At 44.3% G+C, this 26,946-nt stretch overlaps 1 protein-coding gene across 19 annotated transcripts in view; it reads left to right on the plus strand.

Moving 5' to 3' along the window:
- Positions 1–26,946, plus strand: part of TMCC1 (transmembrane and coiled-coil domain family 1) — a 67,084-nt gene that overhangs the window by 25,599 nt on the left and 14,539 nt on the right. Inside the window, exon 1 of one of the 19 annotated variants that reach the window (XM_021542558.3) lies at positions 18,360–26,853. The exons of the other annotated variants lie outside the window; for them this stretch is intronic. Coding sequence (XP_021398233.2) covers positions 26,536–26,853 — 318 coding nt within the window. The 5' untranslated portion in view covers positions 18,360–26,535. Of the gene's footprint in view, positions 1–18,359; positions 26,854–26,946 lie in introns of those variants that run through there. 19 annotated transcript variants of the gene reach the window in all.

Genomic DNA, 26,946 nt, shown 5'->3' on the forward strand with positions numbered 1-26,946 from the left:
CACTTTCAGGATTCAAAAGCCACTCCTGTCACGGCATTTAAGAGCTGCAAGTTGTACCTGTTTTATCACACATCTTTATTGCATATTTATGGCGGGGAGGAAGAAATACTTTCTTGAATTATTTTCTAATGATTGCAACGGAGTCTTCTGTGCTGATGCCCGGGGTAGAGTTGACACTCCCGTCACAGTGTGCAAGGGCAGCGGGAGCTGCGCGGGGCCCGTGTCCGGTGGGCTCGGCGGGAGCGCTGGGACGGGCTCGCCGTTCCGGGGGCCCCGGGGCGGGCGCCGCGCTCGCCAGAACCCCGCAGGGCCGGGCCTTGCCGGCGGCGGGGCGGGGCGGGGCGGTGCCGGGTGTGTCTGTGCCCGCCCCCCGCAGCGGCAGGCGGGAGCGCCGCGCCCCGCACTGCCCGGCCCGGTCCTTTCCTGTACGGCCCGGCCCGGCGCCGGGCTCCCCGCGGCAGCGCTGGGCCAGGACACGGTGCCGGCCCCGGCGCCCGAGGATGCGCGGCCCCCGCTGAGCGCCGCCGGCTGCCGCCCGTCGCCCGCCGCGCCCCGCGCTGCCCGGCCCCGCGCGGCCCGGCCCCGCGGCGGACCATGGTGCAGCGCTTCAGCCTGCGCAGGCAGCTCTCGAAGGTGGGTGCGAGCCGCGGGTCCTCGCAGAGCCGCGCCCGGGCGAGGAGCCCCTCCGCCTTTGTTCGCGCCGGCACGGACACAAAGGCTCGGGCGGGCGGGGGTCCGCCCGGCACCGCCGACAGCGCAGCGGGGCCGCTTATGGGCTCAGCGCAGCCTCAACGCTGGGCCAGGGCTTCGCGGGAGGGGGCAGCGGAACTAACGGGTGTGCCCGAGATGTGCATGCGGGAGCGCTCACACGTGTGACTTGTCCTGGGCGGAAGGTCCGTAGCGGTGGGAGCCGTCGCTGGGTACCTGCAGGGACGCGGGAGCATGCCCTGCCCTGTGCAGGCTCAATAGCCCTCACTGGAAGCACAGGGCTTCAGAACAAAGGAGCTGAGGTTTTGCTGTTTATTAATTGAAAGTGTTCAAATTTGTTTCAGGAAGCTGCCTTAAGAGAGGGAGTAGTTAATCCATGTAGTCTTGCAGATTGTCACTGAATCCAATGCATGTAGGTGGAAAAACATTTGGAAAAAATCCATTCATGAATAAAAGTGTGTCTGTGTAGGACACTGCAGGTACAAACCATTCTAGAGTTGCCAGCACAGCCCTGTTTGTACACCATTTGTACACCATTCCCAGTGAGCAGACTTGACTCTGGATGTAGGAGTTACAGTATTGGACTAGAAGGCAAGCTGAACTTTCACTTTATGTTTAAGCTCTTCTTCTCTCTCCCTCCCACCCTCTTGTGTGTATTTGTCGAGGTTTTAAAATGCAGTTGTCAGAATTCTAAAATGCTGTCATCAGCATTTAAAATAGGTCAGAATTCACATCCTGCAAAATGTCTTGGGAAAAGCTACAGCTTTGCAATAATGTGGTATCTTTCTAATTAATTTGTAATTTTTTTACAGCCTCCTCATCTTAAAGAAACTGATGTGGGCATTTCAGGGAAAAGTGAAACCTGCATCTTTTAAGGGTTTGCCTTGTTATGTGTCAAGCTGTGTCTGCAAGCAGTAGAAGCCTCCACAGACACTCTGGAGTTTAATCTTCCCCTCAAAAGTGGCTTGATCTAGTTAGTAATGAACTTTATATCTAAGCTTTATCTATGTAGGGCAGCCAAAATAGTTTAAAATGAACTCATTTGGATAACTCAATTTTAATCCTTGTTTTTCTAGGTGGGCGGGATGATTTGGAAAAGTGTTTTCACTGATTTTTTACTAGAGGGGAACTATTTTCGATTTGTTTTTCTAGCTCTCTCCATTTTTGTGTTGTCTGACACAATTGTGTCTTTTACTGCATTAGCTCTGATTGTGTCAAACCTACTTTGTACAATTGTCTGGCCCTGACATATTCTTGACTTGTCTGTTTTAATTGTAAAAGTTGCACAACTCTTATAGTGTGGTGAATTGAAGGAGAAGATGAGAGCTTGATCTGTGTTTACAAAAAAAAGAGCATAGTTGTGTAAACAATTGGAAGGAATTATATTTATCTCAGTTTGGATGTAGGATGAGAACTGCATCTCCTTGCTGTGCTTTAGATGGGAAATCCCTGTGTGTTGGAGTCTTTGTCAGAAGAAAGGCAAATGACCTTTCATCTGCTGGAAGGAAAGCATAGAAAATAGGTATAATTTTGCTGATACCTTTATCAGCTGAAATGCAATGACTGCCAGACTGTATAAAAATAAAACAGAACTTTAGTAGTATTTCTTGTGTGAAAACCTTAGTTCTTTTATGGGTGTTGACTTACACTTCAGAGTTGGCAAATTCATTTGTAGGACCTGGAGCACCTGCTCCCAGGGTGTGTCTACTTCTTGTGTGAAATTGGGCATTATTATGCGGCATGCCTGTGTTATGCAGCTACAAGGTCAAAATTGCAGTTTCTAACCACATTTAACGGTGGAGGCTTCAAAAAGAATGGGACTGTGCAGATTTGAGAGCTGCAAACTGAAAAATGCTGCCACCAGTGCTTATAAAACTTGAGCAAAGAAAAAGCAGGACTTCATGCAGGAAGGAGAAATATTGGCCTTATGATCCAGGCTTTAATCTCCAAGATCTGGTTTTCCATTGGGCTGTTTGCACTGCATGGCTTCCGTCAACTCATTTCAGCGTTCCCAGTCTCCACCTTCCTCCTATGAATGAGGTTAATGCCTTTTTTTTTTTTCCCTTTTTTTCATGTTTTCCCTTCCACCTTTAGTATCCAAGGTGTTTTCAGAGTATTTGGGTTCAAACTGCTCTCTATCTTGTACTGTCTGGACATCCTTGGAGGCCCTGCAGTTACTGTCACCAAGATCTCAAGAAGTGCTGTTGCTGATGTGTTGGAGAAATTCCTCATTGTTGGGGTGATAGTACAAAACTGCATCCAGCTGTTAATGCAACTTGAATTTGTTCAGGTGTTTTAGCTGGGTTTATGAAAGGAGAATAATGGACACAAATTGAAGTGTATTTGAGGATGCTTTCCTAAGTTATCATGCATCCCCTTTTTCAAAAGGTACTCCTTTCCTGGGAAAGATTCCGGTGAGCCAAGCAGTTAAGTTCAATTTAAAGAAAGAAAAAGCCAAAAAGAAGTAATTTTTGTGAACTATGATTGATACTTCATTCATTTAACCAGCACATTAAAATATTAATAATTTCAGGCCAAACTCTTTTGCTCTCAAGTATAATCTGGATTTATCAGCATTTGAACTGTCTCTCTGTTGCCACTTGTGTGTGTGGAGCTTATGTATGCGAGAGGAACTTCAGTGTGTTGTGTTGAAATAGCATGGGAATAGCTGAGCTAAAAGAAGCTCTCCTGTGTGAAGGTGATGGGGGCGACTGTGTTTGACATTACAGGCTGCATTTCTCCTTGTCACTGACATAGGTAAAAAAACTTCTTCCTGCAGTGTTGCCCCAGCTTCCTCAGGTCTCTCTTCCTCGGCTTGTGGTCTTGCAGATGCAACAGGATGGAGTGTATCTATGTGCTACCGTGTAGTAGGTCTCACGGAGTTCTTGGTAAAACTGTCCTTAGATATCTGGTGTAGCTTGCCTACACTTAATAGTGAGGAAAAGTTAGAAATAAGAGGAATATTTGGAAATTTTATGCATTTCAACCTGATTGTCATGTTTAACAGAGCAGCAGGCACACAGTTTCCTTGTGGCTCATCAAATTTGCTTGTGGAACTGGAATGGCATTGTTGTACTCATGACTGAACAAGGCCAGTGGGGTAGTTGGATCTAATGAGACCATCTGAGCTACAAGGACATATTTGTTACCACATTGGTAGCTCAGTGGATTACCTTTAGATTAACCTTTTTCTCCTGATAGATGTGATGAAACTTACTGCTGGGGGCATCTGATAGAAGGTTGCTCACTTTCACTGCAGCTTTTGTGGTGTGCTGCAATTCTGTCCCAGGCACGCCTCACCATAACTCAGGTGTGTGTCCTCCCTTGAGTCATGCAGGGGATGAACTTCTCCCAGTCAGTGCAAGGGCAATTATTCAGAATTTTCCTGTTGCTTCTAAAGGAAAGGTAGTGTTAGGTTGGCTTGTGTTGGTCATTTGAGTGCCCTGTTATAGACAAGTCAACTGGAGCATCGCAGTGTATTGCTCCTCGCATTATTTGGGTTTGACTCTGTTCCTGCAGATATATTGCATGATGTACAGGGCAAAAGGCTTGTCTACACAAAGCTTAGAGGTGGCAATGTGCAAACAGGTCTCTAAGCATTGCTGGCTGTGCTGGTTTGGAATGAGTGACTTGAAATGCTGTGAACTTTTCTAGGCATAGTGGGTTCTCAAGAAGCTTCCACTGCATCATCTTGCTCCGAGGAATGTGTGGGAAAATATTACAGAGACATTACATTCATCTTATGAAAGGAAGATGGGCTTCTAGTGTTCTGATTGAACAAGTTGGAATATCAAGTTTCCTGAGGAGTTTGTTTTGTGTCAGTGTAACAGCTCCATGAATGCCATGACAGTGAGGAAGTAAAATAGACTTGAAGCATCTTTCATATTGGTAATTAACAGGGTCTACACCTGCAGAGATGTTAGAGGTAGGATTTGGGAACTTCTCTTTGTGAAGAAAGCATTACTAATAATCCAGAGGATCAGCCCCATCCATGCCAGCTGGGGGTCTGGCAAATTGCATGTAATGGCTCATTGCCAAATAGACTTAAAATGTATAAGGCTGTGAACACAGACTATAGGGGAATCCAGCTTACATAAATGCATTTTTCCTGCAGCTTATGGCAGTTTACAGGAGATCATCATACTTCATAATAGGTACTTACATGTGGCTGGATGGCAGTAGCAACTGGAATTTCCCCCCGTCAGGGATCAAAAGAAGCATTACAAGTGTTGGCATCTTTATTCTGAATTAGTTACCTTTAAGGGTTCTTTGTAGAGATTCTGGCTTGTGTAGAATTTGCCCCTTTCCCCTCAATTCCTTGTGACAAACCAGTTGGCTATTTCCTCAGCCACTATTTTTTCAGGGGCAGAGAAAAGTTTGCTCTCCTTTTGCAAGTCTTTCTGTTCTGGATGTGACAGTCAGTGATAAAGATGTACATGTAAACTAGGTCCTTTCCAGAAGGGACAGAAAAGCCCTTATGCTGGTGGAGGGCATTGGAAATTCAGGGGAAATGAAATAATGGTGCAAGAGGAGTTAGTTCTCAACGTTTACATGATATCCAGTTTGGGACTTCCTCTTGTGACTAAAGAACATCACAATGGCCTCCAAAATAATTCTTGTTGGAGATTAATTGTGAACAGTTGTGCTTGAGCAGAGAAGAGGTTGAGATTCCATTCAGAGGATTTTGGTTGTTCAAAGGTGGAATTTGCCTGTTCTTTCAGTCATATTTGCTGAGTGTTCCCAAAGTGGAGGGAGCTGACTTGCTCACCTTACAGCTACCTACTCCTATGGACAGGAAAAGTAAAGGAGCAAGATGGTTTTTGGTTTTGGGTGTTTGGTTGCTTAGTTTTGTTTGTTTGATTTGGTTTTTTCCTAACTTGAGACACAGTTTGGATCTCCCTGAGATCAACTGTTATTTGAATAGAGAGTTCAGCGTAGAAAACATTCCTTTCTTGCATTCTCAGCTTTGATACAATTTAAAACAGACAGGAAGAATTGTTAAGATAGCAAGATTCTTGTCCTTCAAAGATTTGCTGTGAAGGTTTTAGTATGCATGAAATAGAAGATTGTATTTGGAGTTGAAATATGAGTAATAAAATATTTCAGCAGCATATTATAAATGCTGTTGTTTGAGCTTTGTGATGGGGCATTCAAAGAGCACACGCTTAGCAAGAACAGAATCCAAGATCACCAGAATGCACACTCAAGTTTTGCTACAAGAGGGGTTTTGTTGAATTTTTTTCCTGGAGTGCCCTTGGTAAATGTTCAACTGCAGAAAAATATTTTCTCTGTGTTTACTGCACATTTTGTGGTTTTACTTAACTCTTGGATGCCTGTGAACACTGAAGTCGTGTTTGGAAAGTGTATAACTTGTAAAGGTCTCCATTCTAGAATCAGTAACTTCTCCCAAAGAAAAGGAAATGTTGGAGTGCTTCAGTTAACACAGGATGGCCTTTGTGCAGGCACAGTTTGTGCTTGTCTGCCTCAGAAGTGCACTGAGACCCATTGCCTACATTGTGGTGTGAGAGGTCCCAGGATCCTGTTGATAGTGGAAAAAAACTTACAGGGGAAAGAAATATTTCTATCATCAGAAATAAATAATTACAGCCTGCTGACGTCGGCAACAGGAACAGAGGAAATTAAGAGTTTCAGGTTGATGGGGAGGCGGTGTTTCACTGGAGCCTGAACTGCAAAGCATGTGCCATACTTGTGCAGAACTGCTGCCCAAAGGTCATCAGTGTGTGGAACTGATGTATTGGAGTGGGACTAAAGTTTCTTTTCTGCCCACCATAGAGAATATAGGATTATACTAACTTTCATGAAAAGTAAAGAGGAAGAAGAAAATACTGCTTTTCATGCCAGAAGAGAGCAGAAAAGCTAAAGACTGTGCAAAGAAGTCATTGTGCTGTTATAGATCTAAATAATTGGGTTGCAAACTGCTGGGCAAGAAGTTTCCCTTGGCCACTGAAGTTCAGTCACAGTGCACATAATTTGGCTGAATCTCCTATTTTTCCAGACCCAGATGAGGAATTCCCAGATAGGTGTTCCCCTACAACGCCACATGGAATACCAGTAGGACTTGGGCACCACAGAGCTCTGTGGCCTCAGTGCTACAGGTTTCCCCAAGCAAATGCCTGTGATGTGGCTGGCTAGCAAAACCAGAAAGCTGGTTGCTGCAGGTTTTTGGTTTCAGAACTCATCAACTGTTCAGCTGTTTTTAACACTGAATGAGTTATAAATTATATATATTATTATATATTATATAAATTATATATATTATCCTGTTTTAAAGGGGAATCCTTCCCATGTAGAGTGTGGTTGTCAAGTGATGTCTGGTTTGGAGGGGCACTTGTTCTTCTGTTACGAATGTTCTCAAAACCATTGAGATATGTTGATCTTTTCTAGTTCTTCACTAACTACTTAATTTCTACATAGTCTTCAAGAGTTTTCTTATGTAAAATACTCTGAGAATGCCTTCATTCATTGTGTGGGAAAAACTGGATAACTGGGAGAGACAGTAGGTCAATTTAGCAGTTCACTGACAGCCTGTGTCAGTGGGTTTATCATCCTTCTGTATTGATGGAGGCAGGAGAACTGTGAAGATTCAAAGAGGATCCTTTTATATGAGCCTAGACTTAATTATTTTGCTAGATATTTGGAAGTCAAGACTGTGCTAGCTTTCATGTTATCCTAATATTGATAAGATTTGGGAAATATGGAACTTGCTGCTACTTGATCAGAAATGTAGAGAGTGGACCTTGCTGCAGGTGTCACTGGAGAGCTGCTGGAATTTAGTCAGCCAAATGTTTATTGTTTAACCATTGTTAAATATTGAAATTGCATCCTTTCAGAATCCAGGTTAAATGTATATATTGGTGGAAAGAGGGTAATGGAAGGGATAAACTTTAATGCTGTTCTGCTTTTAACTGAGGAAGTGCCTGCACTGGGTACTGTGCAATCTGTGTGTGGTGCTTTGCTGCTGTTGCCCTATGTCTTCTGTGGGTTTTTGGGGTGTCTATTACCTGGCCATGCTGCAGAAGTGCTCATGGGGCCATGGTCAGGTTCATGCTGATATCTGGATGGTGCTGGGTTACCTGGGACTGCATGCTCCAGCAGAGGCCAAGGAGTTTGGCTTTCCCTGCCGCCAGCAGGCTTATTCCCCTGGGCCTTGGCTGATTGGATATGGGAAGATGATGTGCCTCTCCTGCTGGTGAGGCTGGTTAGTGAGCCTGGGGGAAGCTGGGGAGAAGAGAGACCCAAGTGCCAGTTGAGCTGCTTGTCTGCTGCTCTGTACAGAACCTGAGAAGCTCTGACTGATGTGGGATGGAATGAGCACTTGGTGGTGTTTGTGCAGCTTTGCAGTGTCAGGGCTTTATAGTGTTAGCCAGCACACACATGCTGCAGTGCACTCAGCCTGACTGCTCAGGCTGTTCTGTAGTTTCTAGAAGTCGTGCCTGAATTCTTGTCACAGTTCATCTCATGGAAAATTTTTAGTTCACTTGCACATGGCTCAATGATCATCCTCCTCTTACCCACTCATGTCGTGACACAGCATGGCTGGATTTCCATTTACAGTATTTGTTACAAAATGCTTTTGTTAATTAATCTATCTGGAATATGACCTTGTATTTTTTTTAACTTAGAGAATTAATGGTTTTAGCAAAGTAAAGGGGAATTTGACATTAATTAACTTCCAAGTTTACTGAGAAAAAGTGTTTAAGGTTATTAAGATTTGTTGAAGGGCAGCCTTCCAATCCATAAAGGGGCTCCAAGAGAGCTGGAAGAGGGGCTTTGGGCAAGGGAATGAAGTGACATGACAAGGGGGAATGGCTACACACTCACAGAGGATAGGGTTAGGTGAGAGATGGGCAAGAAATTCTTGACTGTAAGGGTAGTGAGGACCTGGTACATGTTGCCCAGAGAAGCTGCCCCTGTCAGGGGGTTGGGATTGGATGGTCTTTAAGATGCAATTTAACCCAAACCATTCTCTGATTCTATGAAGTGCTAAGAAGAGTTGAAAAGAAAAACTTGACTCTGTAAAATATAAACAGTTTGGGCAATTATACAGGATTAGTATTGTCATGAAGACTGAATTTTACATGTAGCTGTTCAAAAACTGTACATATACTTTTAAAAAAAACTCACTATCCATCAGCTGCCCTCTGTCTAACTCTGTCTTTCTGATCACTGAGGATCCCCAATCTAGAGTTCTGTCTGCTTTCCCCTGAGTAAACTTGATTTCTAGATGAAATGACTTTTCTGTTCCAGGAGGTAATTACCTGAGGGATTGAATTCTCTGTGTGAAGAGAATGGTGTGGATGACTTGGTGGCATTTCAGCTAGAGGCTTGCAGCTCAGTGCTGTAAACCTTACTGTTGTTCATTTCTTCACTGAAAAAATATCAAACAGTATTTCTATCCCATTTTTCAGAAAGGGCAGTAAATTGCTTTAGCTATTTTGTTACGCCATGGAGAAGGAACACTTAATTACTCAAGTGGCTCAGTGGATATTTTGACTGAAACTCCATCTGTCAGTGCAGAAATTAGTTCTATTTTTAACAACTTGAGACACTTTTCAGCAATTATTTGGCTGAGTTGCTTATGAGGGGGTATTTTCATGCACTGCTCTGGCCTGTCTTCTGAGTGAGGTTTATGTGTTGTCCTCTTTGGGTACTCTTTGTAGTCTTACAGCATCTCTTTCAGCTAACCAGTGACAGTTGTCATTAAAAATGTGTGGGAATACTCCAGTCAGGAAGCAGAAAACAACTAGGTACTTTTGAAAAAGTTTTATTCCCTACTTTGAGACCAGGTTTTGAGATGAGGAGAGTCATGGGCCAGTCAGGACAGAGAAGGCAGGACAGTGAGTGCTGCCTGTCAGTGGGGAGTGCTTTTGGTGGGATTTGCTATGTAACTCCAACTGTACTCCTTAGCTGCCAAACACTAGTTCCAGTGAGCTGGGTTAGTGAAACATGCTCTGACTGGTACAGGGTACCTACTGCAGGCTGCCAACCAGATGACAGGTGTTCCATCTATCTCACACAGGACTGCACAGTACATAACATGTCTGTGCCCCTTTCAGCAGGGCATGGGTTGGATTTGTCTGTAGTTGACTCCTTAACCTGTAACAGGAGCCTCAACAATCTCCTCTGGCAGGTTGCAAAGGAAGAGATCTTGAGGTTGCACCTTGGCCCAGAGCGCCAAGGTGAAGAGGTGTAAAGCATGTCCTTCAGCTCAGCAGTATTCCCCTTGAAATAAAACATGATGTGTTTTTCTGTTCAAGAGTATGTTGGGGTTTTGCTTGGTTTTTTTTAAATAAACTTCCAAGACCGTTGCCAGCAGAGCTACTTTGCTTTTTGGTTTTAGTATTCCTCAGAAAACTAGACTCTCACTTGAGATGTGTTCTTGACAGGGTCAGGGATGAAGTATTTTTAGCAGCCTCGGTGGCTCTGCTTGCAGCGCATTCATGCCTCACTTGTTCAGGGTTGCAGTTGCTTTTTCAAACACGCATTTGGGGCTCCTGCCAAGACACCCAGGGCACTACAGCATCGTGTTACAAGGTCCTGCTTTGTGCAGGCAGAGCTCAGCCCGGCAGGGCTGGGTCTGAGCTCTGCCAGCATAGTGCTGTGGTGCAGTGTGTTTGGCCAGTGGAGGGGTGTTGGGGTTCACACTGTGTACTGCCCTCACTGCACACTCAGCATGGAGAACTCGCTGCCTGCCTCTGGAACCGTATGTCCTGGGGCTTTCTTCTTTCTTGGATGTCAGCTGTACTGGGGTTGTGGATGTGGTTGGTTTGCTGGACAGAGCCCTGAGTCACCACTGAACACCCAGGCTCTGCATGTCTGTTTGCTGTTGCTGCTGGAGTTTGCTTTTAAAAAATCAGTCAGCAAGGTGCTGTGTCTTGTGCCACCAAGGGAATGAAATCAAATGTCTCCTGTCCATCCTCTCGTCAAAGTGATTTAGGTTTTTTCTGCTGCTGTTTTTCTGCTTCACAACAAGCAATTTTTGTGGCCCAGCTTGTACTCAACATTAAAATAAGAAAACCCACTTGCACCGCTGAGATGCTGGTTTTGTCATCAAATGCTTGATCTGTTCTGGATGTGGCAGTAAAAATTCCTCATGAATGCAAAGAATCTGTGGTTTGAACGGTTTAGTGATTAGGAAAGGTTTGTAATACCAGAAGTCTGTTTCAGGAGTATGGTTAATGCTTTTCCAGTTATGGTGATTTCTTCCAGGGAGCTTTAACGTCTGGCTTCCTCATGGGAATCCTCTGCGAAGTCTTCTGGAATATGTCCCAAACAGCACAGAATGTGGGGAATTAGTCAGAAAGTGCCATGTACAGATTCAGTGAACAGTAGGGAATATGAACAGCGGAAGAAACATAGCTGAGACAAGTTTTGGTAGTGTTTAAGACCTCTTTAGCATATAAAGGCTGCATTTTATAAGGACAGTAAGACAATTCTAGGAAACTCCCTGTTTTTCAGGAGAGAAACGTGCTGGTCTTTGAAAGTCTACCTGCATATTTCAATGGAAATATTTTGGTCAACTAAAATTGGATGTTTCATGAAGAAAACAGTAGGGAACCCCCCAGGAGCTCCCTCCCCTTGGTGCAGAGGAAATCCAGTCTCTGCTGGGATTGCTGCTGTCATCAGCACTGGTTTGAGCGCCGTGATTTCCCCCTCTGGCTCTGCTGGGTGCAGGCTCTGGCAGTGGTGGGATGGGCCCTGTCCCAGGCTGCAGCAGGGCTGGGCTGCAGGTGTCCCTGCAGAGCCAGAGCGTTCGGGCTGCTCTGCGGGGATGGGATGGGCAAAATAATGCTCTGTGTTCAGCCTGAGCATGCTCCTTCCCAGAGGACAGAGCTGCATTGTTGGGATAAAGAAATGTGAAAATACTAAATGCATTCAAACTATTTTCTTTTTATTTGGGAGCCTTTTGTGGAGCTCTGCAAAGCAGCTGGCTCAGTGTGTAGAGCCACTGGCAGAATTCAGAGGTGAGCTGGGAGTAGAAGGAAAACCATAGGCTTTTTAGATTTTTTGCTGCTTTCAGGGAAGGGTTCTTATATTTTTATAGGGGACATTATTGGGCTAAGATGCCTGGATACATGTTGACTGATCTGTTTAAAAGGAAAAAACATTTTTAGTCAATCTGGTTTCAGGTGGTTTATGGTATGTATTCTATGTCAATGACTAATACTTTGGTTTTAAAAATTCAGTTTCTCGTGTTGTCATCTTAGCTGCAAGTATCTGGGATATCAATACCTTTCCAACAAAGCCAGAAAGGATCAGATTTTCTGCTCTTCCTATTCCAGCAGTTGAAGGAAATATGGGTTAAAGGGAAGAACATTTAAATTTTATGCTGAGAGGAGAGCTGTCAAATTCAGTGTATCCAAGCCACCTTAGTGAGCATAAGGCCTCAGGTATATTACTGAATTAACAAGCAAGCTTGTGTGAGCTAAACTGCAGTAACCCATTATGTACTGTGCTTGCTGCACACTTTGGGCTCATTGCAAAGTAGAAACAAAGCCTTAAGTCTTAGATCCTGCCTTGCACATGTGGTGACCAGGACACCTCACATTTGCAAGTATGGTGATTCACCCCCAGCCCACTCCATGTATCAGTATGGGCTTGCGTTGACACTTTAACAACGTTCAGTAAGTGAATGGCAAAACTCAACCACAAAGACAGTTGCTGAAGAGTGAGAAGATGTTTTTTGTGAGTTTGAGCTTTGGTTGGTTCTTTGTGATTTATTTTTTTCTAATATTTTAATAAAATGAAAATGTGAGAAGGTGAAGTTTGGTAGCTCAAAAAGCTTTACATGATAACCAGAAGTAATCAATTTGACTTACAGATGTGCAGCAAGACCAAAAACTGGCAAGTTAAATTCTTTTTGAAGAAAATTAAAGCAATTTCAACCACAGCTGTGTATCTTCCCAAATTGTCATTGGAGAAAACAGAGCATTAAGACTAAAAGAAATGTGCTTTTTGGGGAGTGTGTGTATTGTGTGTCAGTTAGACTTACATATCAAACACTGTGGTGATGTTCAAGCCAGCAGTATGGAGAAATGACAAACCAAGTCTTCTTGGAAATGTTCCATTTCATCACTCTGCAGTTTTTAGGTTACTTTATTGATAAACTTAATCCTTTATGGCGATTGGGCATTTTGCCCCGATTGTGGTTTCTGCTGAACCAGAGCCATGTTGGATAGTGTGCTAAGTGTCTTTAATTTTATGCATCATGAAGGAGGAAGATCATGTTTTATATGCAGATTTCTAACAGATTAACTAATTAATTGCTTATTAAAAAAACAAGACTATGGTTTATGGACAAAACAAGCACGGGTTTAAAGCCCATGCTACTGGTCTCAGATCTGCTGAAGTTTAACTTCATTTTCCCCTTGCTTTCCCTTGTGGCTGGAAGCAGATCCCAGTGATCATGAAGCAGCAGCCATTGGTGAGCACTCATCTGTTAGTGCCAGACTGAGGTGTAGGCAATTTTCTTGGACTCGTCAGTTTTTCCTGTACCTGGAGAAATGGAAAGGAAAGGAGATGGGACAAGAATTTACTGCAGTTTTGCATGTCCTTTGGCTGTTAAAGTTCCATTCTATATTTGGAAGTGGAGCTTAACCAGTACTAGCAGATTAAAGTGAGGCTTTGGATCATCACATGAGTAGCCGGAATAGACAAACTGTTTAGTCTCCCCTAGAGAGACACTAGGTTAGAAATACTGAAAAATCCATTTCTAACTAGACATCATTTAACCATGTATATGCAGATCTGGTCTAGTCACAATCTGGCAGGCAGCAGCTAGATTTCCTTCATTATTTCTGTGGGTGAGTCAACTTGATGCAGCAGTGATCACAACAATGCCCTTGGGAAATGTCCTTGGTGTTGATACCCCCTGAAGGGTGACCTGCCCATCCATGGCAGCCATTCCCTCTCCAACATGGTCCCTGGGGACATCTGCTGAGTGATAGCTGCTCTGGCTGTGGGTACCCCAGTTGTGAGCTGCGTAGTCTCAGCCTGCCATGGTCTTTCCTTCAGACTCCCAGTGGTGGTTTTGTGATGAACTGGTTATGAAAAATCCCATCAGTATGGCTGCACTTGACATCAGTGCTATAGGATGCAGGATTTATGAAATAACCTTTCTCTCTCTCATTTCCCCACCTCACCCCCAAGTGCTAATGGAAACATTTGGAGTACTTCTGGAAACAGGTGTGGAGAAAGGGAAGGTTATTTTTCTTCTGGTGATTAAAACTGCGGCAAGAATCTGTGACTAGTAAAAAGAAAGCAAGTCCTGTGCAGCACATCCTCTGAGGGAAATCTGCAAAAGACAAATATAGTCAAAACTGGCTTTGTTCCAGTGGGTGTGTACAGAGGAGGGGTACTCCAGCTCTGTGCGGTGACTTTGAAGTCTAGCAACTTAAATTAGAAGATAAATGTTAAATTATGAATTAGCTTAAAGTGCTTCTGGCCCAAATGGTACCTCATACAATTAGGCTATTGTAGCATTTATAATCACACACAGGTTCATAATTCGTATATGCCAGCAGAATGTTCAGGGGGCTTCAGCCCTTGTCCTTGGCAGTAAGCATGGGAACAGTCTGGTGGGTTTCAGTTTGGGGAATAGTATGGATCAAGACCAGGGATCTGTGACTGAAGTCTTGCAACTGTGCAGGAATTTACTAATCACCACAGACTTAAGCAGGAAGCCTTATGCAGGAGGCCTCATATCACTGAGGTTATTGATCCAGGAGTGCCATTGGGATATTATGTCTTCACTGGCTCTACAACGTTCTAGTCAATAAAGGCAACTTGGAACTTGAATTTTCTGCTAGTTTCTCACTCTCTCACTTAATGTTTTGCATTACTTAATATTTGACAGCATTCAGATTTTTCCTTGTAAATAAGTTTAGCCCCTGCTGTATTTTTTTCCAAAACCTTTTGGTTTTAAAGGGTCCTGCAAAGAGTTCTCATCTGGTTACAGGGGTCATATGAGCATCTAATCTCCGTAAGTTTTTAGGCTCCATCAAATCTCATTTACTCCCACACCTGCAATTAGTCATCTGAGTAACTTCAGGAAAGAAATACTCTAGAATGTAGGCAAGCTACAAACTGCCCCTGGCTGCATCCCCATACTGAAAACACTTGTAGCAGGGAAGGGTACTTAGTGCCCCATTCCTTCCCTACTCTTCTCAGTACTGGCTCAAGTGAGGAGACTTAGTTCTTGGCTGAGGCACTTGGAATGTCTGTCTTTCCCCGTGTGGCTGAGGCTTGATGCCATCATTTGGCTCCAGCTGCAATGGCCACTGTCTCCTGCTGTGTCAGGCTGTCACATGAGGGAGGTGAGGGTCACAATTCTGCAGGAATTCCTGCAGCAGTGAGACCTGCACAGACCTGCCAGAGCTGTTTGAATTTTGTTTGCGTGGCAGAGTGGCTACTGATGCTCTTTATATGATGTTTTTATTTCTTTGTGGGTATAGATGTCTCCTTTTTACAGCATGGGACACCAGTGCTCTGTTGCCATACAAACTCTCTGAAGAAAGCATGGGTTCCTTTTGGATGAGTGAGACAGAGTCCTCTTATTGGTGGTGAAATTCAGCCTGGTAGGCGGGGTTTGGTTTTATTGCTCTGTAGCAATAAATCTTTTGAAGGCTCTCTGATTATATTAAGTAGACTAATTAGCATATTTTCATGGATGTGTTTATTGCTTTATGTGGTGAAATGATCTATCTGAATAGTAGTAAAATTCATGTGAATCAGACTGGGTTGCACCCAACATCAACTGCTTCCTAATAAGTCTAATGGCATTTTTTCTGCACAAGCAATTTCACTGTAATTCCCTCTCACCCCTATTAAATCAGATCTGCTGTTGTTAACAGAAAAATATCTTGGGCATCTGGAGGTTTCTCAGTATAAATACTGCTTTCTGAGAGGGAAATCTGCCATATGAATTTGAAACAGCTCCTTGAAAAAGAGACTTCTTTTTTCGCTAAATTTCTTGCTGTTGTGTTAGAGTTTGATTCCAAATCCAGTGTGTGCTCTGAACTTGTGCAAGAATAGAAATTATTCCATTTCTGCATTTAGCCTAGACAGTGGCTTTTCAATAGAGGACTCTCACTGGACTCTTGCAACAGAGTGGATGCCTCTTGGCCTGGTTGTTGCTCCCTGTTGCTCTGCGGCACAATGGATGGAGTCAGGCGCTCTCCGCAGTGTTGTGCAGTGCGGTCAGGGTGTTTGTGATGAGACCCTGCTGGACGAGTGGATGATCACAGAGATGAGGCAGATGTGGGCTGGGATCCTTGTTTGGTACAGGTCAGTGACTAATACCAATGTTTCTGTTTAAGAGCCTTTTTTACAGCTTGAATGTGTTTGTTAGTGTACTCAATAGTCAGAGACTATCAGTATCTAATACTCCCATAAGTTGATAAATTTTTAGACATCCTTTTACCATTTAACCCTGAAAATAGCCACAGAGAAATAGTAATGCAAATGTCAGTTGAATTAGATTTTCTGTAGTTTCTGGGGTTTGCAGTCATTTTCACCTCAGTGTGTTGCAGTTTGGAATCCATTATATTATGGTCAGTTGCGGTAGTTTCATTTTCATTGGTGTTCTCTGCACATCTTGGCCTTGGTTACGGTGGGGCTGCTGCCTGGGCTCCTCCCAGGAAGACACAGACCCGCTGACAGCTGCGGCTCTGAGGCAGCCGGTGCCGTGGCAGAGCACGACGGCGCAGGAGGGAGCGGCGTTGCTGGCACCAGTGCTGGCACCTCCTCCCTCAGTTCCCCACTGCAGGGTCCAGGTACCCCAGGCACCTGTCTGCCATGGGAGGATGGGGACTGCAGGTGACCCAGTTGCAGAAATTGCACCACATACTCTTCTGAGATCCACTTTCCTCTTGCCTTGTCCCTCATCCATCGTCCTTCATGTCCTGTTCTCTGACATCACAGAAATTACCACAGAAATGCTTTTAGGGCCGTATCATTTAACATCTCCACCCCAGCATGGCTTGTTTCCTTCATGAATCAGATGTCATCTCTCCTGCCCTATGGAGTGTTTCCATTCTCAGTTCCTGTTTGTTCTAAATGGCCTGTACAATGCCCTTGCCATTTCATCCTAATGATTTTTCAGAAGTGCCACCTGACGTACCAATATAATTTGAGACAATGGATTTTCAGCTATTCTTTCTCTAATTTTGGTTCTTACAGAACATGTTTTTGGGTTTTAATTCCTCTTTTTTCCTAATGAAAACCGAATATTGCACATAGGAATATTTTCTTCCACATTACCTGTGATCTGAGTCAGTCAGGAGTTTCTCCTCTGTTAGGTTCCTAAAATTTATGTTTTAGGAATTAACGTTTCAGTGCAGAATTTCTTCACATTACCAGTGCATTACTGCAAGTGAAGAAAATTATTTGAAAAAAACCCAAACCTACCAAACCATAGCGCTGTGATGTCTGTCAGAGCCTCAAAGAGTCATTACCTCAAAGGGACACATATAAATTAAAATGGAAAAGTTCAGTCCTTGTATTAATATGGTGGCTTCAGGACATGCTCCAGGATTCATGCAGTGGGGAACTCCTAAAAATTCCCCACTCCATTCCTGTCAGATTTGGTGGTTCCTGGTATTTCAGCCTTGGGAGCACTTTGCACACTCTAAATATAATAGTTCTGAAGATCCCAGACTTAGATTATGTATGGCTTGTCTTTGGATCATCTTGTCTCTGTCCTGGGCGAGTGATAATACTTGCTACAAACAGAATATCAGTGAGACAAAGAAGAGCAAGGGGAGAAGTAGCCATGGGGGGTGATGGTGGCTTTTTACAAATGAGTCTGAAGGAGTGGGACTGGGTGGCATAAGGTGCTGTGAGTCAGAGCTGTCAGAAAGGATAATGAGCCTTTGCTCTTTGAAATATGATAGTAAAACACATTTTCTTTGACAAAGAAGTTGAGGGTAGGGGATAAGAGGTGCTGAGGTTTCTTCATGCTCCAGAGTCGGCTGTAGTAACAGTGCTGTGCTGGCTTTGTTGTTAACTGGAGTCCTTCTGTGACAAAATTAGAGCTTCAGCCTTCCAGGAGATCACACTAATATTCGGAAAATTTTGTTTAGTGAATATTAAATAGCATTTCAGCATTGCCATAATTAGAGCTTATAGTTTATAGGTGGATTTATGTCCTGCTGTGCATTTTTGAATCTCTAGTGTCAATTCTGCTTGGCCTTTGCTCCCAGGTCTGTTATGTTGTGTTGCTGAGGAACTGTGTCACTTGGATTCTATTGATCTGCTCCTGATTTGGTTGTCTGTTATCCTAAACTGTTTTTCTGGCTCAAAGGTATGGTTTTAAAAATAGTGTCAGGCGTTGCACAGTGCCTGGGAAGCCCTGTAGCTTTAAATCCCGCGTCCTGGTCCTGCTCCCAGCCCGTAGCAGAGCTCCCCACTAGGAGCAGGGCTCAGCCTGGCCCGGCACTCAGCCATGCTCGTCCGGCAGCGGCGCTCGGGCGGCACAGCCGGCGCTCGGTCCAGCCGATGGCCGCGGCACTGCTCGGGCAGTGCCCAGCGCCGAGGCTGCCCATGGCAGCACGGTGATGTTTATGTGGTGCTGCTGTACCTGCATGTGCTGTGAAAGGGACTTCTGTGAGCCCACAAAGGTGAGGAGGTTGTGGGGGAACAGTTGTAGCTCTCACGTTTGGCTGTTTTATTTAAGTCTCCAGTAGAACTTGACCTCATTTTGTGCATCAGCCTTGGAAGCACTCCATTTTTCCTCTGGGCACTGCTGTTGAATTTCAGTGGTTGTTTTCTTTAATATAGCTTTTCTTTGCTTTTGAAGCTGGGAAATGCAAAAAGGCTCCTGTCTGAGTGAGTGTTGCAATCCATAAACAAGATCAAACGTGGTGCTGCTTTTTGGGATTTTCTAGTTTTGTTGTTTTGGGGTTTGGTTTGTATGATACAGTGAGTGATGAGAGAGATAGGAGATGCAGCAGATGCAGGTGCAGCCCAGTGTCAGAGAGGAGTATTTGCAATGGTAGCTTTTTTAATGTTACCTCTTGTTTTGCTGTTTTTAGCTGTGCAAAATGTATTTTCAGGAAGTAGTAAACAAACTACAGAACCATATTCTTCTCCAGGTAAAAGAAAAGTAAGTGTGCTGCCTCCCATAGACCCAGTGACCTTCAGAAATGATTAAGTATTTTTCTTCTGTTTCATTGAGCTGTGTGGCTCAGCATTGCCCTTTTTCAGTCTGCGTTAACACTAAACTGTATCTTCCCCTCCTCCCCCATTTATTAAATACCAAAGAGAGACAGTAAGGTCTTTGATGCTCTGATCTGCAACACAAAATAGAAGCTATTTTTCTTTGAATTGTTGTAGTTATCTCTCCCATGCTCTGTGGTCCAGCGTTTGAGGAAAAAAGAAATCTGGAATCCAAACTGGTTTTTGGCCATAGCTGATGATTTATCTGAAGTCTGTTACACTTTGCAGAGGCATGGTTGAAAGGTTGAGTAGTATTCCTGTTGTGTTTGAAAGACATATGTCTACTGCATTTATTTAATTAACTCAGATTTTCTTAAAGGAAAATAGTACCTTCTATACCTTGGTCTCACTGCATTCATTAGTCTTTATAATAAAAGTGACACACAGGTGGCTTTCAGGAAAAATGCCTGTTGCTGAGTTGCAGAGGTATAGATTGCAGTGGTACAGGGCAGCAGGAAAGCCCGGGGGGTTACAGACGTTCAAAATCCCAGGCTGATAGATCTGCGTGCTTTGCATCTTGTCACATCTAACTTCAGGATACTCCATCAACTCTTGAGAGCTGAAGAGAGGAGTAGTGAGCACAGGGTACCATGTTCTTTGCTCTCTAGGCTGGGTCAGGGTAGCCTGAGCAGCTCTACCATGTGTTGAGGAGATGCTGCACTGAGGGCTATCTCTAAATGGAGTTCTCAGTGAGAATTCTTAGCTTTTGCAGAATACTGAAAGCAGCACAGTGCTTTCAGTATTTACCTACTTCAGTGGATTTCTGGACAAGTGCCCTGTTGCCTGACCCTAACAGGTGCTCGTCATCCCTTGAATGTATCTTCCTCTCTGGTGTCTCATTGCTTGCTGTTCTCTTCCAGGTTTCCAAAGGCATCTGTGCCATGCATCAGCAGCCCTGAGGAGGGCATGTTCATGGGCTGAAGGGACTGCCCTTGTTCACAGTGTCTTGTCCTTTACGAGCTGTGTTTCAACTTGGAATGATCTTAGAGATTTAGTTGGTGCTAGTGCAAGAGCACTTGCAGCACCTGGAGTAAACAAGCTGCTTTTGAATGAAGCAGGAGTCTGAAACAGCTGTACTGCATATCTGTGACAAGTGTGATCTTATCTGGTACTACATGTATGTTATACTACAAAGGCTTTAAATAAGGAAATATGTCAAGAAATGCTCTGTGGGAATGGTAAAGCAGTATATTGCAGGAAGCGTGAATCTTGTTGTTTTGAAATACTTAATATTGTATGAACTGTTGATTGAAACGTGATGGAGGAGTTTTGGTTATGGTCACGCTATGTGTTGTACCTGCAGAAATTACTACAGTTACAAATAAAGAAATGAAGGAAGTGTAGAAGTATAGTTGCTGGAGCCCTTCAGATTAAACACTTGGAGGGGATGTGCATGTTAAACGTCAGCAGAGACACATCCCCCGAAAAAGGGAGAATCTTTGCTCTCACACAGGGCTATTCTGTGCAGAAGGATCATGCAGAGGCATTTGTCCTTCCAGACTTCAGACCCAGTTTGCTCCAATGCTTTGCAAGTCAAAGTTAGCTTGGACCATAAAATTAAACTGTGTTCTTTACAAATTAATATATAACATGTAATAATAATCTTTATTCATCAGATAGCAGCTTGAAGCATAAAAAACCAAAACCAAAACTGCTTTACTCTCTGGGAAATATTAACAAAATTTTTGTATCTCAGGTAATGAGATGTGACTCAAGCACTAGAGAAAATAGGATGAGATTTAAAAAAATCAGAACCAAACAAAAAAACCACATCATTTTACATAGTCACTTCCTTATAAAAGCTTGTATAAACTTGTTTCTTAATCTGCCCTCTTCTGCTGGTTCCTGTACTTAACTTTTGCTCAGCTTTACTTCATTTCCTATCCTTATTGTTGTAACTTCTAGCCTGATTGGCACTCCCCACTAGAAATCAGGAACTGCTAAAATAAACATCCATGGTTGTTATTTTGGCCGTATCTTTTGCTGTGTCATCCCTTATCACCTCCTACGAGCTCTTGTGTATAATTCAGTTCTTTCTTATTTTTCCGACCAGATTGTTGTATCCGTTCCCTTGGACTTCCCTCACCCTCAATGTTGCCTTGTTTATTCAGTCAACACGGATGATTTTCTGCTTGACTTGTCTAGCTTTAGGAAACCATTACTAAATTGGGCCATCAAGCCTTACTTTTTTGTGCTCAAAAATATCTTTTTCTCAAGATTTCAGAAATTTGAGGTCAAGAAGGTGATGTCTTTGGCAGCAATGCTGTTTAAAAGGAATTAAAGGGGCTGTAGGCAACCTCTTAAGGGAGACGTTCTACTGTATTGTGTCAATCCCTTCTGTCTGTGGGATGTCACTAAGTACTTGTGGGCCAAACTGGTTCTTGGTCCCACATGTTCCAGTCCTGCTCAAGGGAGAAGCTTGTGCAGTGTCCCTTGCCTCAGCCCACCACACTGGGCTGATGGGCATCAGGGATGCATGTGCCTAAATCACAATTAGGAAAGGTGGAGGTCAGCTTTGTAGCTTCAGCTACCTCTTAAGCACTTAGTAAGTGAGACATTTGCTTTCCAAGAGGCAGGGGGCTCTGGGCAGGTGGAGTCAAGCAGGGAGAACATGTGGAGCCCACTGAACTCCCCTGTGCTGACAGCAAGTACTGTGGGGGACGCATCTGTGACCAGCAATTCGCTTCACTGACAAGGCTTCGCTGGAGCTCCCCTGTGGAACGTGGAGTGTTGGTTGTGACAGAAACTGCCTCTGGTACAGCGAGTATGATGCTGTGTGGCAGCAGCATCTTTCATCATTGCTCCCAACACCAGGGAGTGCTGCAGCTGAATACTGGTCTGCTTTGGGATGAATTTCACTGGTGACAGCTCTGAGGAAAAGACAGCTTTACAGCTAAACTGTATTCTAGTTTAGCTTTACAGTTAAACTATTCTTGGCACTTGATGTGGTGCATGAAGTTACATCTCCATTTCATACTGAATTAGGTACAAGGCCATGGGCAAGTTGCTCTGCAGCTGGCTTTACCAAATCCCAAGCTGAGGGTTTGTTTGTGTGCCTCAGGCCATTGCTTGAGGGATGCTGCTCTTGGCACCAGTGCCAAGTGAAGCAGTCCCAGGTCACCTTTCCCTGCAGTGGTGTTTCTGCTGTCTTGGACCTGATGGTGAACCACATTTCAGAAAGTAGTAAGAGCATCCCCAAGCACCTTATCACTTGCTTCCCAGTGAGCTTGCAGCTTGGCTCTAGAGGGAGCTGCTGTCCTGTCTGTCCCCAGGCTGTGCCAGTACATGATTAGGCAGGGAACTGCTTGGCGTGGATTCCCCTAAAGAAAGGGAATGCCCAGTTGCATGCAGCATGTGTGAAATGTTTCCCCTTTGTGGTTGCCCACAGCCCCTCTCCCCTCTCTGCAGAGCAGGCCTGTGGGGCTCTGTGTTGGCAGGTGTACCATTAGTGCATTCCTGTTGCAGCAGTCATCACTCATGACTGTTTAACTACTGTGAGTAAGGTGTAAAGCCATTTCCTCTTGGTGTCACAGTGTTGGTTCCCTGCTCAAGCTGTCTGAGGCAGACAAAGGCATTGTACTGGAATTTTTTCTTGAATATTTTTCAGAGTAATTTTTCCTTTTTTGTTTTCGCAGTGTTTTTTGTTTTTTTTTACCCATATCCATGGCGATATTCCCGTCATTTTGAGTGTTAATTGCCCATAGGCAAAGGCTTTATAACTTTCAGAAACCCCCATTTTATAATATAAACAATGAGCTATTCTGTGAAAAACACACAGCAAGACTTCCTTGAGATGTCCATCTGTTTGTGTGCTTTCCTTAGCCAGGTTTAATTTGGATTTAGGAGCATGTTAGAGATACCTCAGAACAGTTGCTGTAAAGGATGACCATAGGTTTCTGTGGGTGAGTAGCTGGAGGCTGTTAAAAAGCAAAGCTGCTGCAGCTTCTGAAGATTCAGTCAGTCAGTACAGTTTTTCAGGATAACTGCAGTGTGTCCCAAGGAATCACACTAGACATGTTTTTTGTTTTTCCTTTTTCTTGACAGTAAATCCAAGGGAGATGTTTTGTGGAGTGGGAGCAAGTACACACTCTGACACTTGCTGAGGGAAGGTGGATTCATAAATGAATCCACGTATGAGTGAGCAGTTGTCTGTAGGCGTGGTTCAGTGCAGCAGTATTTAGATCTTCTGTCTGTATTTACCTGAGAGATGAATGAACAGAAATATTCTCCCTTACATATGCTGTTGCACAGGATTTGCAGTCACAGAAATATGCAACTAGAAATAAATAATGACCCATAGACTTGGTGGTATCAGATGGGTGGCAGTGTTGCAGCAGACAGATCCAACTTTCTCGTACAGACAGATCCACAAATGCAGGATGTGAAAGTAGTATCTGGGAGATACTCAAAAGCTTTCTGGACATGGTCCTGGACAACTACTGGATCTTGGTGGCCCTGCCTGAGCAGGATATTGGACCAGGTGAACTCCAGAGGTCCCTTCCAGCCCCAATTGATCTGTGATTCAGTAACAACCTTTGAAAAGCAAAGCATTAGAAAAACACTCTTAATTCTCAATCAGGTGTAGGTCATAAAGAGCTTATTGCATCACCCAAGTAGTTTGTGACACTTTTTTGTTTCCTTTGGGACCTGTGGTAAGTTGTGCCATATGAATGACTGTTGGATCCAGAAGAGCAGAGCACTGACTGCTCATGAGACAGTGGTGCCACGTTAACCCATGTGTTTCAAGAGTCATGTGCTGCAGGTGGCATGCAGGGAGGTGACTTGTGGCTGTTGATGGCACTTAATCTAATGTGTTATGTGTAATAGTAATTTGTGATATTTAAGTATCTCTTCATTGTACCTGCTGGGGATTCTGTGTGTGTTTATTTAAATGTGCACTTAGGTTTTTTAATGTAGATTCAACAAAATAGGGTCTGGGCGTGCTTGTACTCTGCAGATGTGGTCAGGCACAAAGAATGGTGGGATTTTTTCTCCCCTGTCATTTTTATTTTCTGTAAGGCAGTGATTAGAGATCTTACTTACTAACAAACCAGCTCCCTTGTAACTGTCATTGGAGATTTTGGGTCTCTGCTCCTGTGCCTGCCTGAGGCTGAAGACCATCTGTCACCTAGTGTGGAGGGGATTGCCAAGTCCCTATGCCCATCCCTGCCCTTGCCATGTGCTAATGATGCTGTTGAATGGTGTTTCCAAACAGGAAGTCTAAAACCTATGACTTTCTATGAGTCTTATAGGTTTTCTGCCTGTATGACTGTATTGCCTTCAGCACAGTGGGAAAAGGAAGCAAAACAAGTTCTGAATGCTTTCGTGGTTAGTTTTAGCTGCCAGTCAGGTATTGCAGTCACTGGGAAGGTGATTAACCCAGGCACCTCTGGTGCTGTTAGCTCCTTTCTGGGGCTGTGCAGTCTCACTCTGAGCTCCCATGTCTCACTTTGTGCTTTATGTGTTTATTTTAAGTAGCACAACAATTTTCACACTTTTGAAGGTCCAGGCTTCACAAGGGGAGGGAGGAGGAAGCAGGAGTTGCCCCCTTGCAGCAGGCTTGCTCTGAAAGCTGCTGTTTTCTTAGGCCAGCTGCCCTGAGTGTTTAAAAGCAACAGTCCATCTTCTTGGTGAATAACCAGTATATGGTTTTACTGGAGGAGTTTTAGGAGGGCGAAATACCTTTAAAGGAACTGCTGTATTTAATCTTCAACAGCACCAAAAGGCAGAATCATGAGGTGTTTTTGGATTGTGTGCTGCAGAATAGAGACATTGGAAAGCTTGTACAGGAGGAAGAGCCTGAGAGTGTTAACAGTTGAGAATTTGGTAAGATCTTGAGAGAGAGAGAAAGCATAAGGCCCTCACCTCACATGATTTTGTCTGGTTTGTGGCATGATGCCAAAACCTCCTGGTGGGAGGGCACACAGCTCCCCTTATCTGGACCGTCAAATATAATGGAAAATTGTATTGCCAGAGAGACTGACTATTGAATTGTAACCTGTATTCTTATACAAGCATTGATCATTATAGTGTTTAATTTACCAGCGTCTTTTCAGGACAGATTGACCATCATCTCAAATTCAGTAATATGTCATCGACATTTCTCAGGGACTCAGTTTGTGCTAAGTCTTCCCTTTACAAAGCCTTGTGGATATGGACAAAGCACTTAAATTATTTCAGTTCTGTTCTAGAACTGCACTTGTTCAGTCTTTTTCTTTTGAATTGGAAATAACCCTTTTTGTTATTTCAGAATAATATCCACACAACTGGTAATTATAAAGCAATTATCCCAACTTGGTTTATTCTATTACTGCTGTTCTAGTTCATTTTCTACCACAGGTGTAGAGCAATAACCTAGGCAGATTTGCTGAAGTCAAAAGGGGGAGAAAAGTTTCTTCTAAATTTTTCTCTCACAAAACTTGTGTCATGAGAGGAAGAGTGTACTGTTAGTGTAATTTATGGTAATTATTTATACACACACACACTAATTAGACCAAACCTGGAGTAAATTAAGCTGATAGAAACTCTTTACTGCAAAGTAGTGTTAAAGCCCCAGTAGTCCTAAGGCATTGATCCATGCGGATTTCATCTCGGAGCCTCTGGGCTGCAGAAGAACTGGTGATGAGCAGTTGTTTGGTTCTGAGACACCAGGTCAGCACCATGCTCACTCATCCTTACCACTGCCCAGAAAAAAATCAATTATGAAAAGAAAAATAAAAAATAAGTTAAATTCAGTTGTGGAAGTTTTGCATCAAAACTGTGGATTTTTCTGGTTTTCTTTGTTTGCCATTCAATACTAAAATGTCCTTGCTCTGGAGGAGGTAGAGATTGTTAAGAATGGATTGAGAAACCCTTGGTTTGTAGGCAGTTAACAGTAATATGATTGTCTTGGTGTGCTGCAGATGCTCTGTGCTGCTCTTGGGGTGGCGGCTGGTTGGCAGAGCTGCTCTGTGGGTGAGGCACAGACCAGCTGTGCCATGGGTGCTGGGTGATGCTCCCAGGCCAGGCATGCCCTGCACAGCCACAGTCTTTGTGATCGTCTAGGCCATAGGGAGAAATCTGATCACTGTCAGCCCTGGAAAAATCTTAATGAAATTACAAGTTCCAAGAAGAGGTATCTTTACAAATGTGTATTACTTCCAAATGCACGTCCCTACATCTCAGAGACAGCACGTTTGCAGTACTGATGTCATGCATAGTGTTGGTCCCACTGATGAATATTAATTCTTAGCACCAATTTTCCATTGATCTACTCAGAGCTCCATTGGGTTTCTACAACTAAACCCTCTTAAGAAAGCAGTTGATATTTCAGGAGTCACAACGGACTGAGAAATTATATTCTGTGGTTTCCAACAGCTAAACTCCTTTAGAAAATGAATCAATTACTTTCCCAGGTGTCTGGTTTTCCTCTTGATGGGACAACAGAGAACTTCAAGGTTATGGGAAGGAGCCTGGCTAACCCCCGGCGCCGGCCAGTGTTGCAGCCTGCCGGGTTTTTTGCATTAAATATGGAATGATTAATCATGAGAGAGGGTACAGTTAACTGAAACAGCATTTTTGTTTTGTAAAGCGCATATTAAAAACACGGCCATGGTTCTGCGAGTGGGCAGTAGCGGCGGGTCAGCTGGCAGCTGTTGCAGTGGAACGAGCCGGGGAGCTGCCGGCTGGTCCCCGCCGAGCCGCGGGAGCGGAGCGTGCGGCAGCAGCCGCGGCTGCCGTGGGCTCCGCGCCGGGACGCGTTCCGTTCAAAACCCTTTCAGGGAGGCTCCCTGCGGGACGCGCGCGGCTCGGCTCCGCGGCCCGGGAGGCCTCCGAGCCGCGAGGGGGCGGGCGGGCCGGGCCGTGCGGCGGGAGCCGCGCCCGGGCGGCGGGCGGCCGGCGGGAGCCATGCACGGGGAGCGGGACAAGGTACGGCGGGCACCGCGGGGTTCCTCCGCCGCAGGACGCACCGAGATCGCGACCCAGGGCTGGCCGGGATCGGAGCGTGGTCGGCTCCAGGGA

Source organism: Lonchura striata, chromosome 12 (assembly GCF_050655825.1).
Source record: "Lonchura striata isolate lonStrDom1 chromosome 12, ASM5065582v1, whole genome shotgun sequence".
Classification (NCBI taxonomy): domain Eukaryota; kingdom Metazoa; phylum Chordata; class Aves; order Passeriformes; family Estrildidae; genus Lonchura; species Lonchura striata.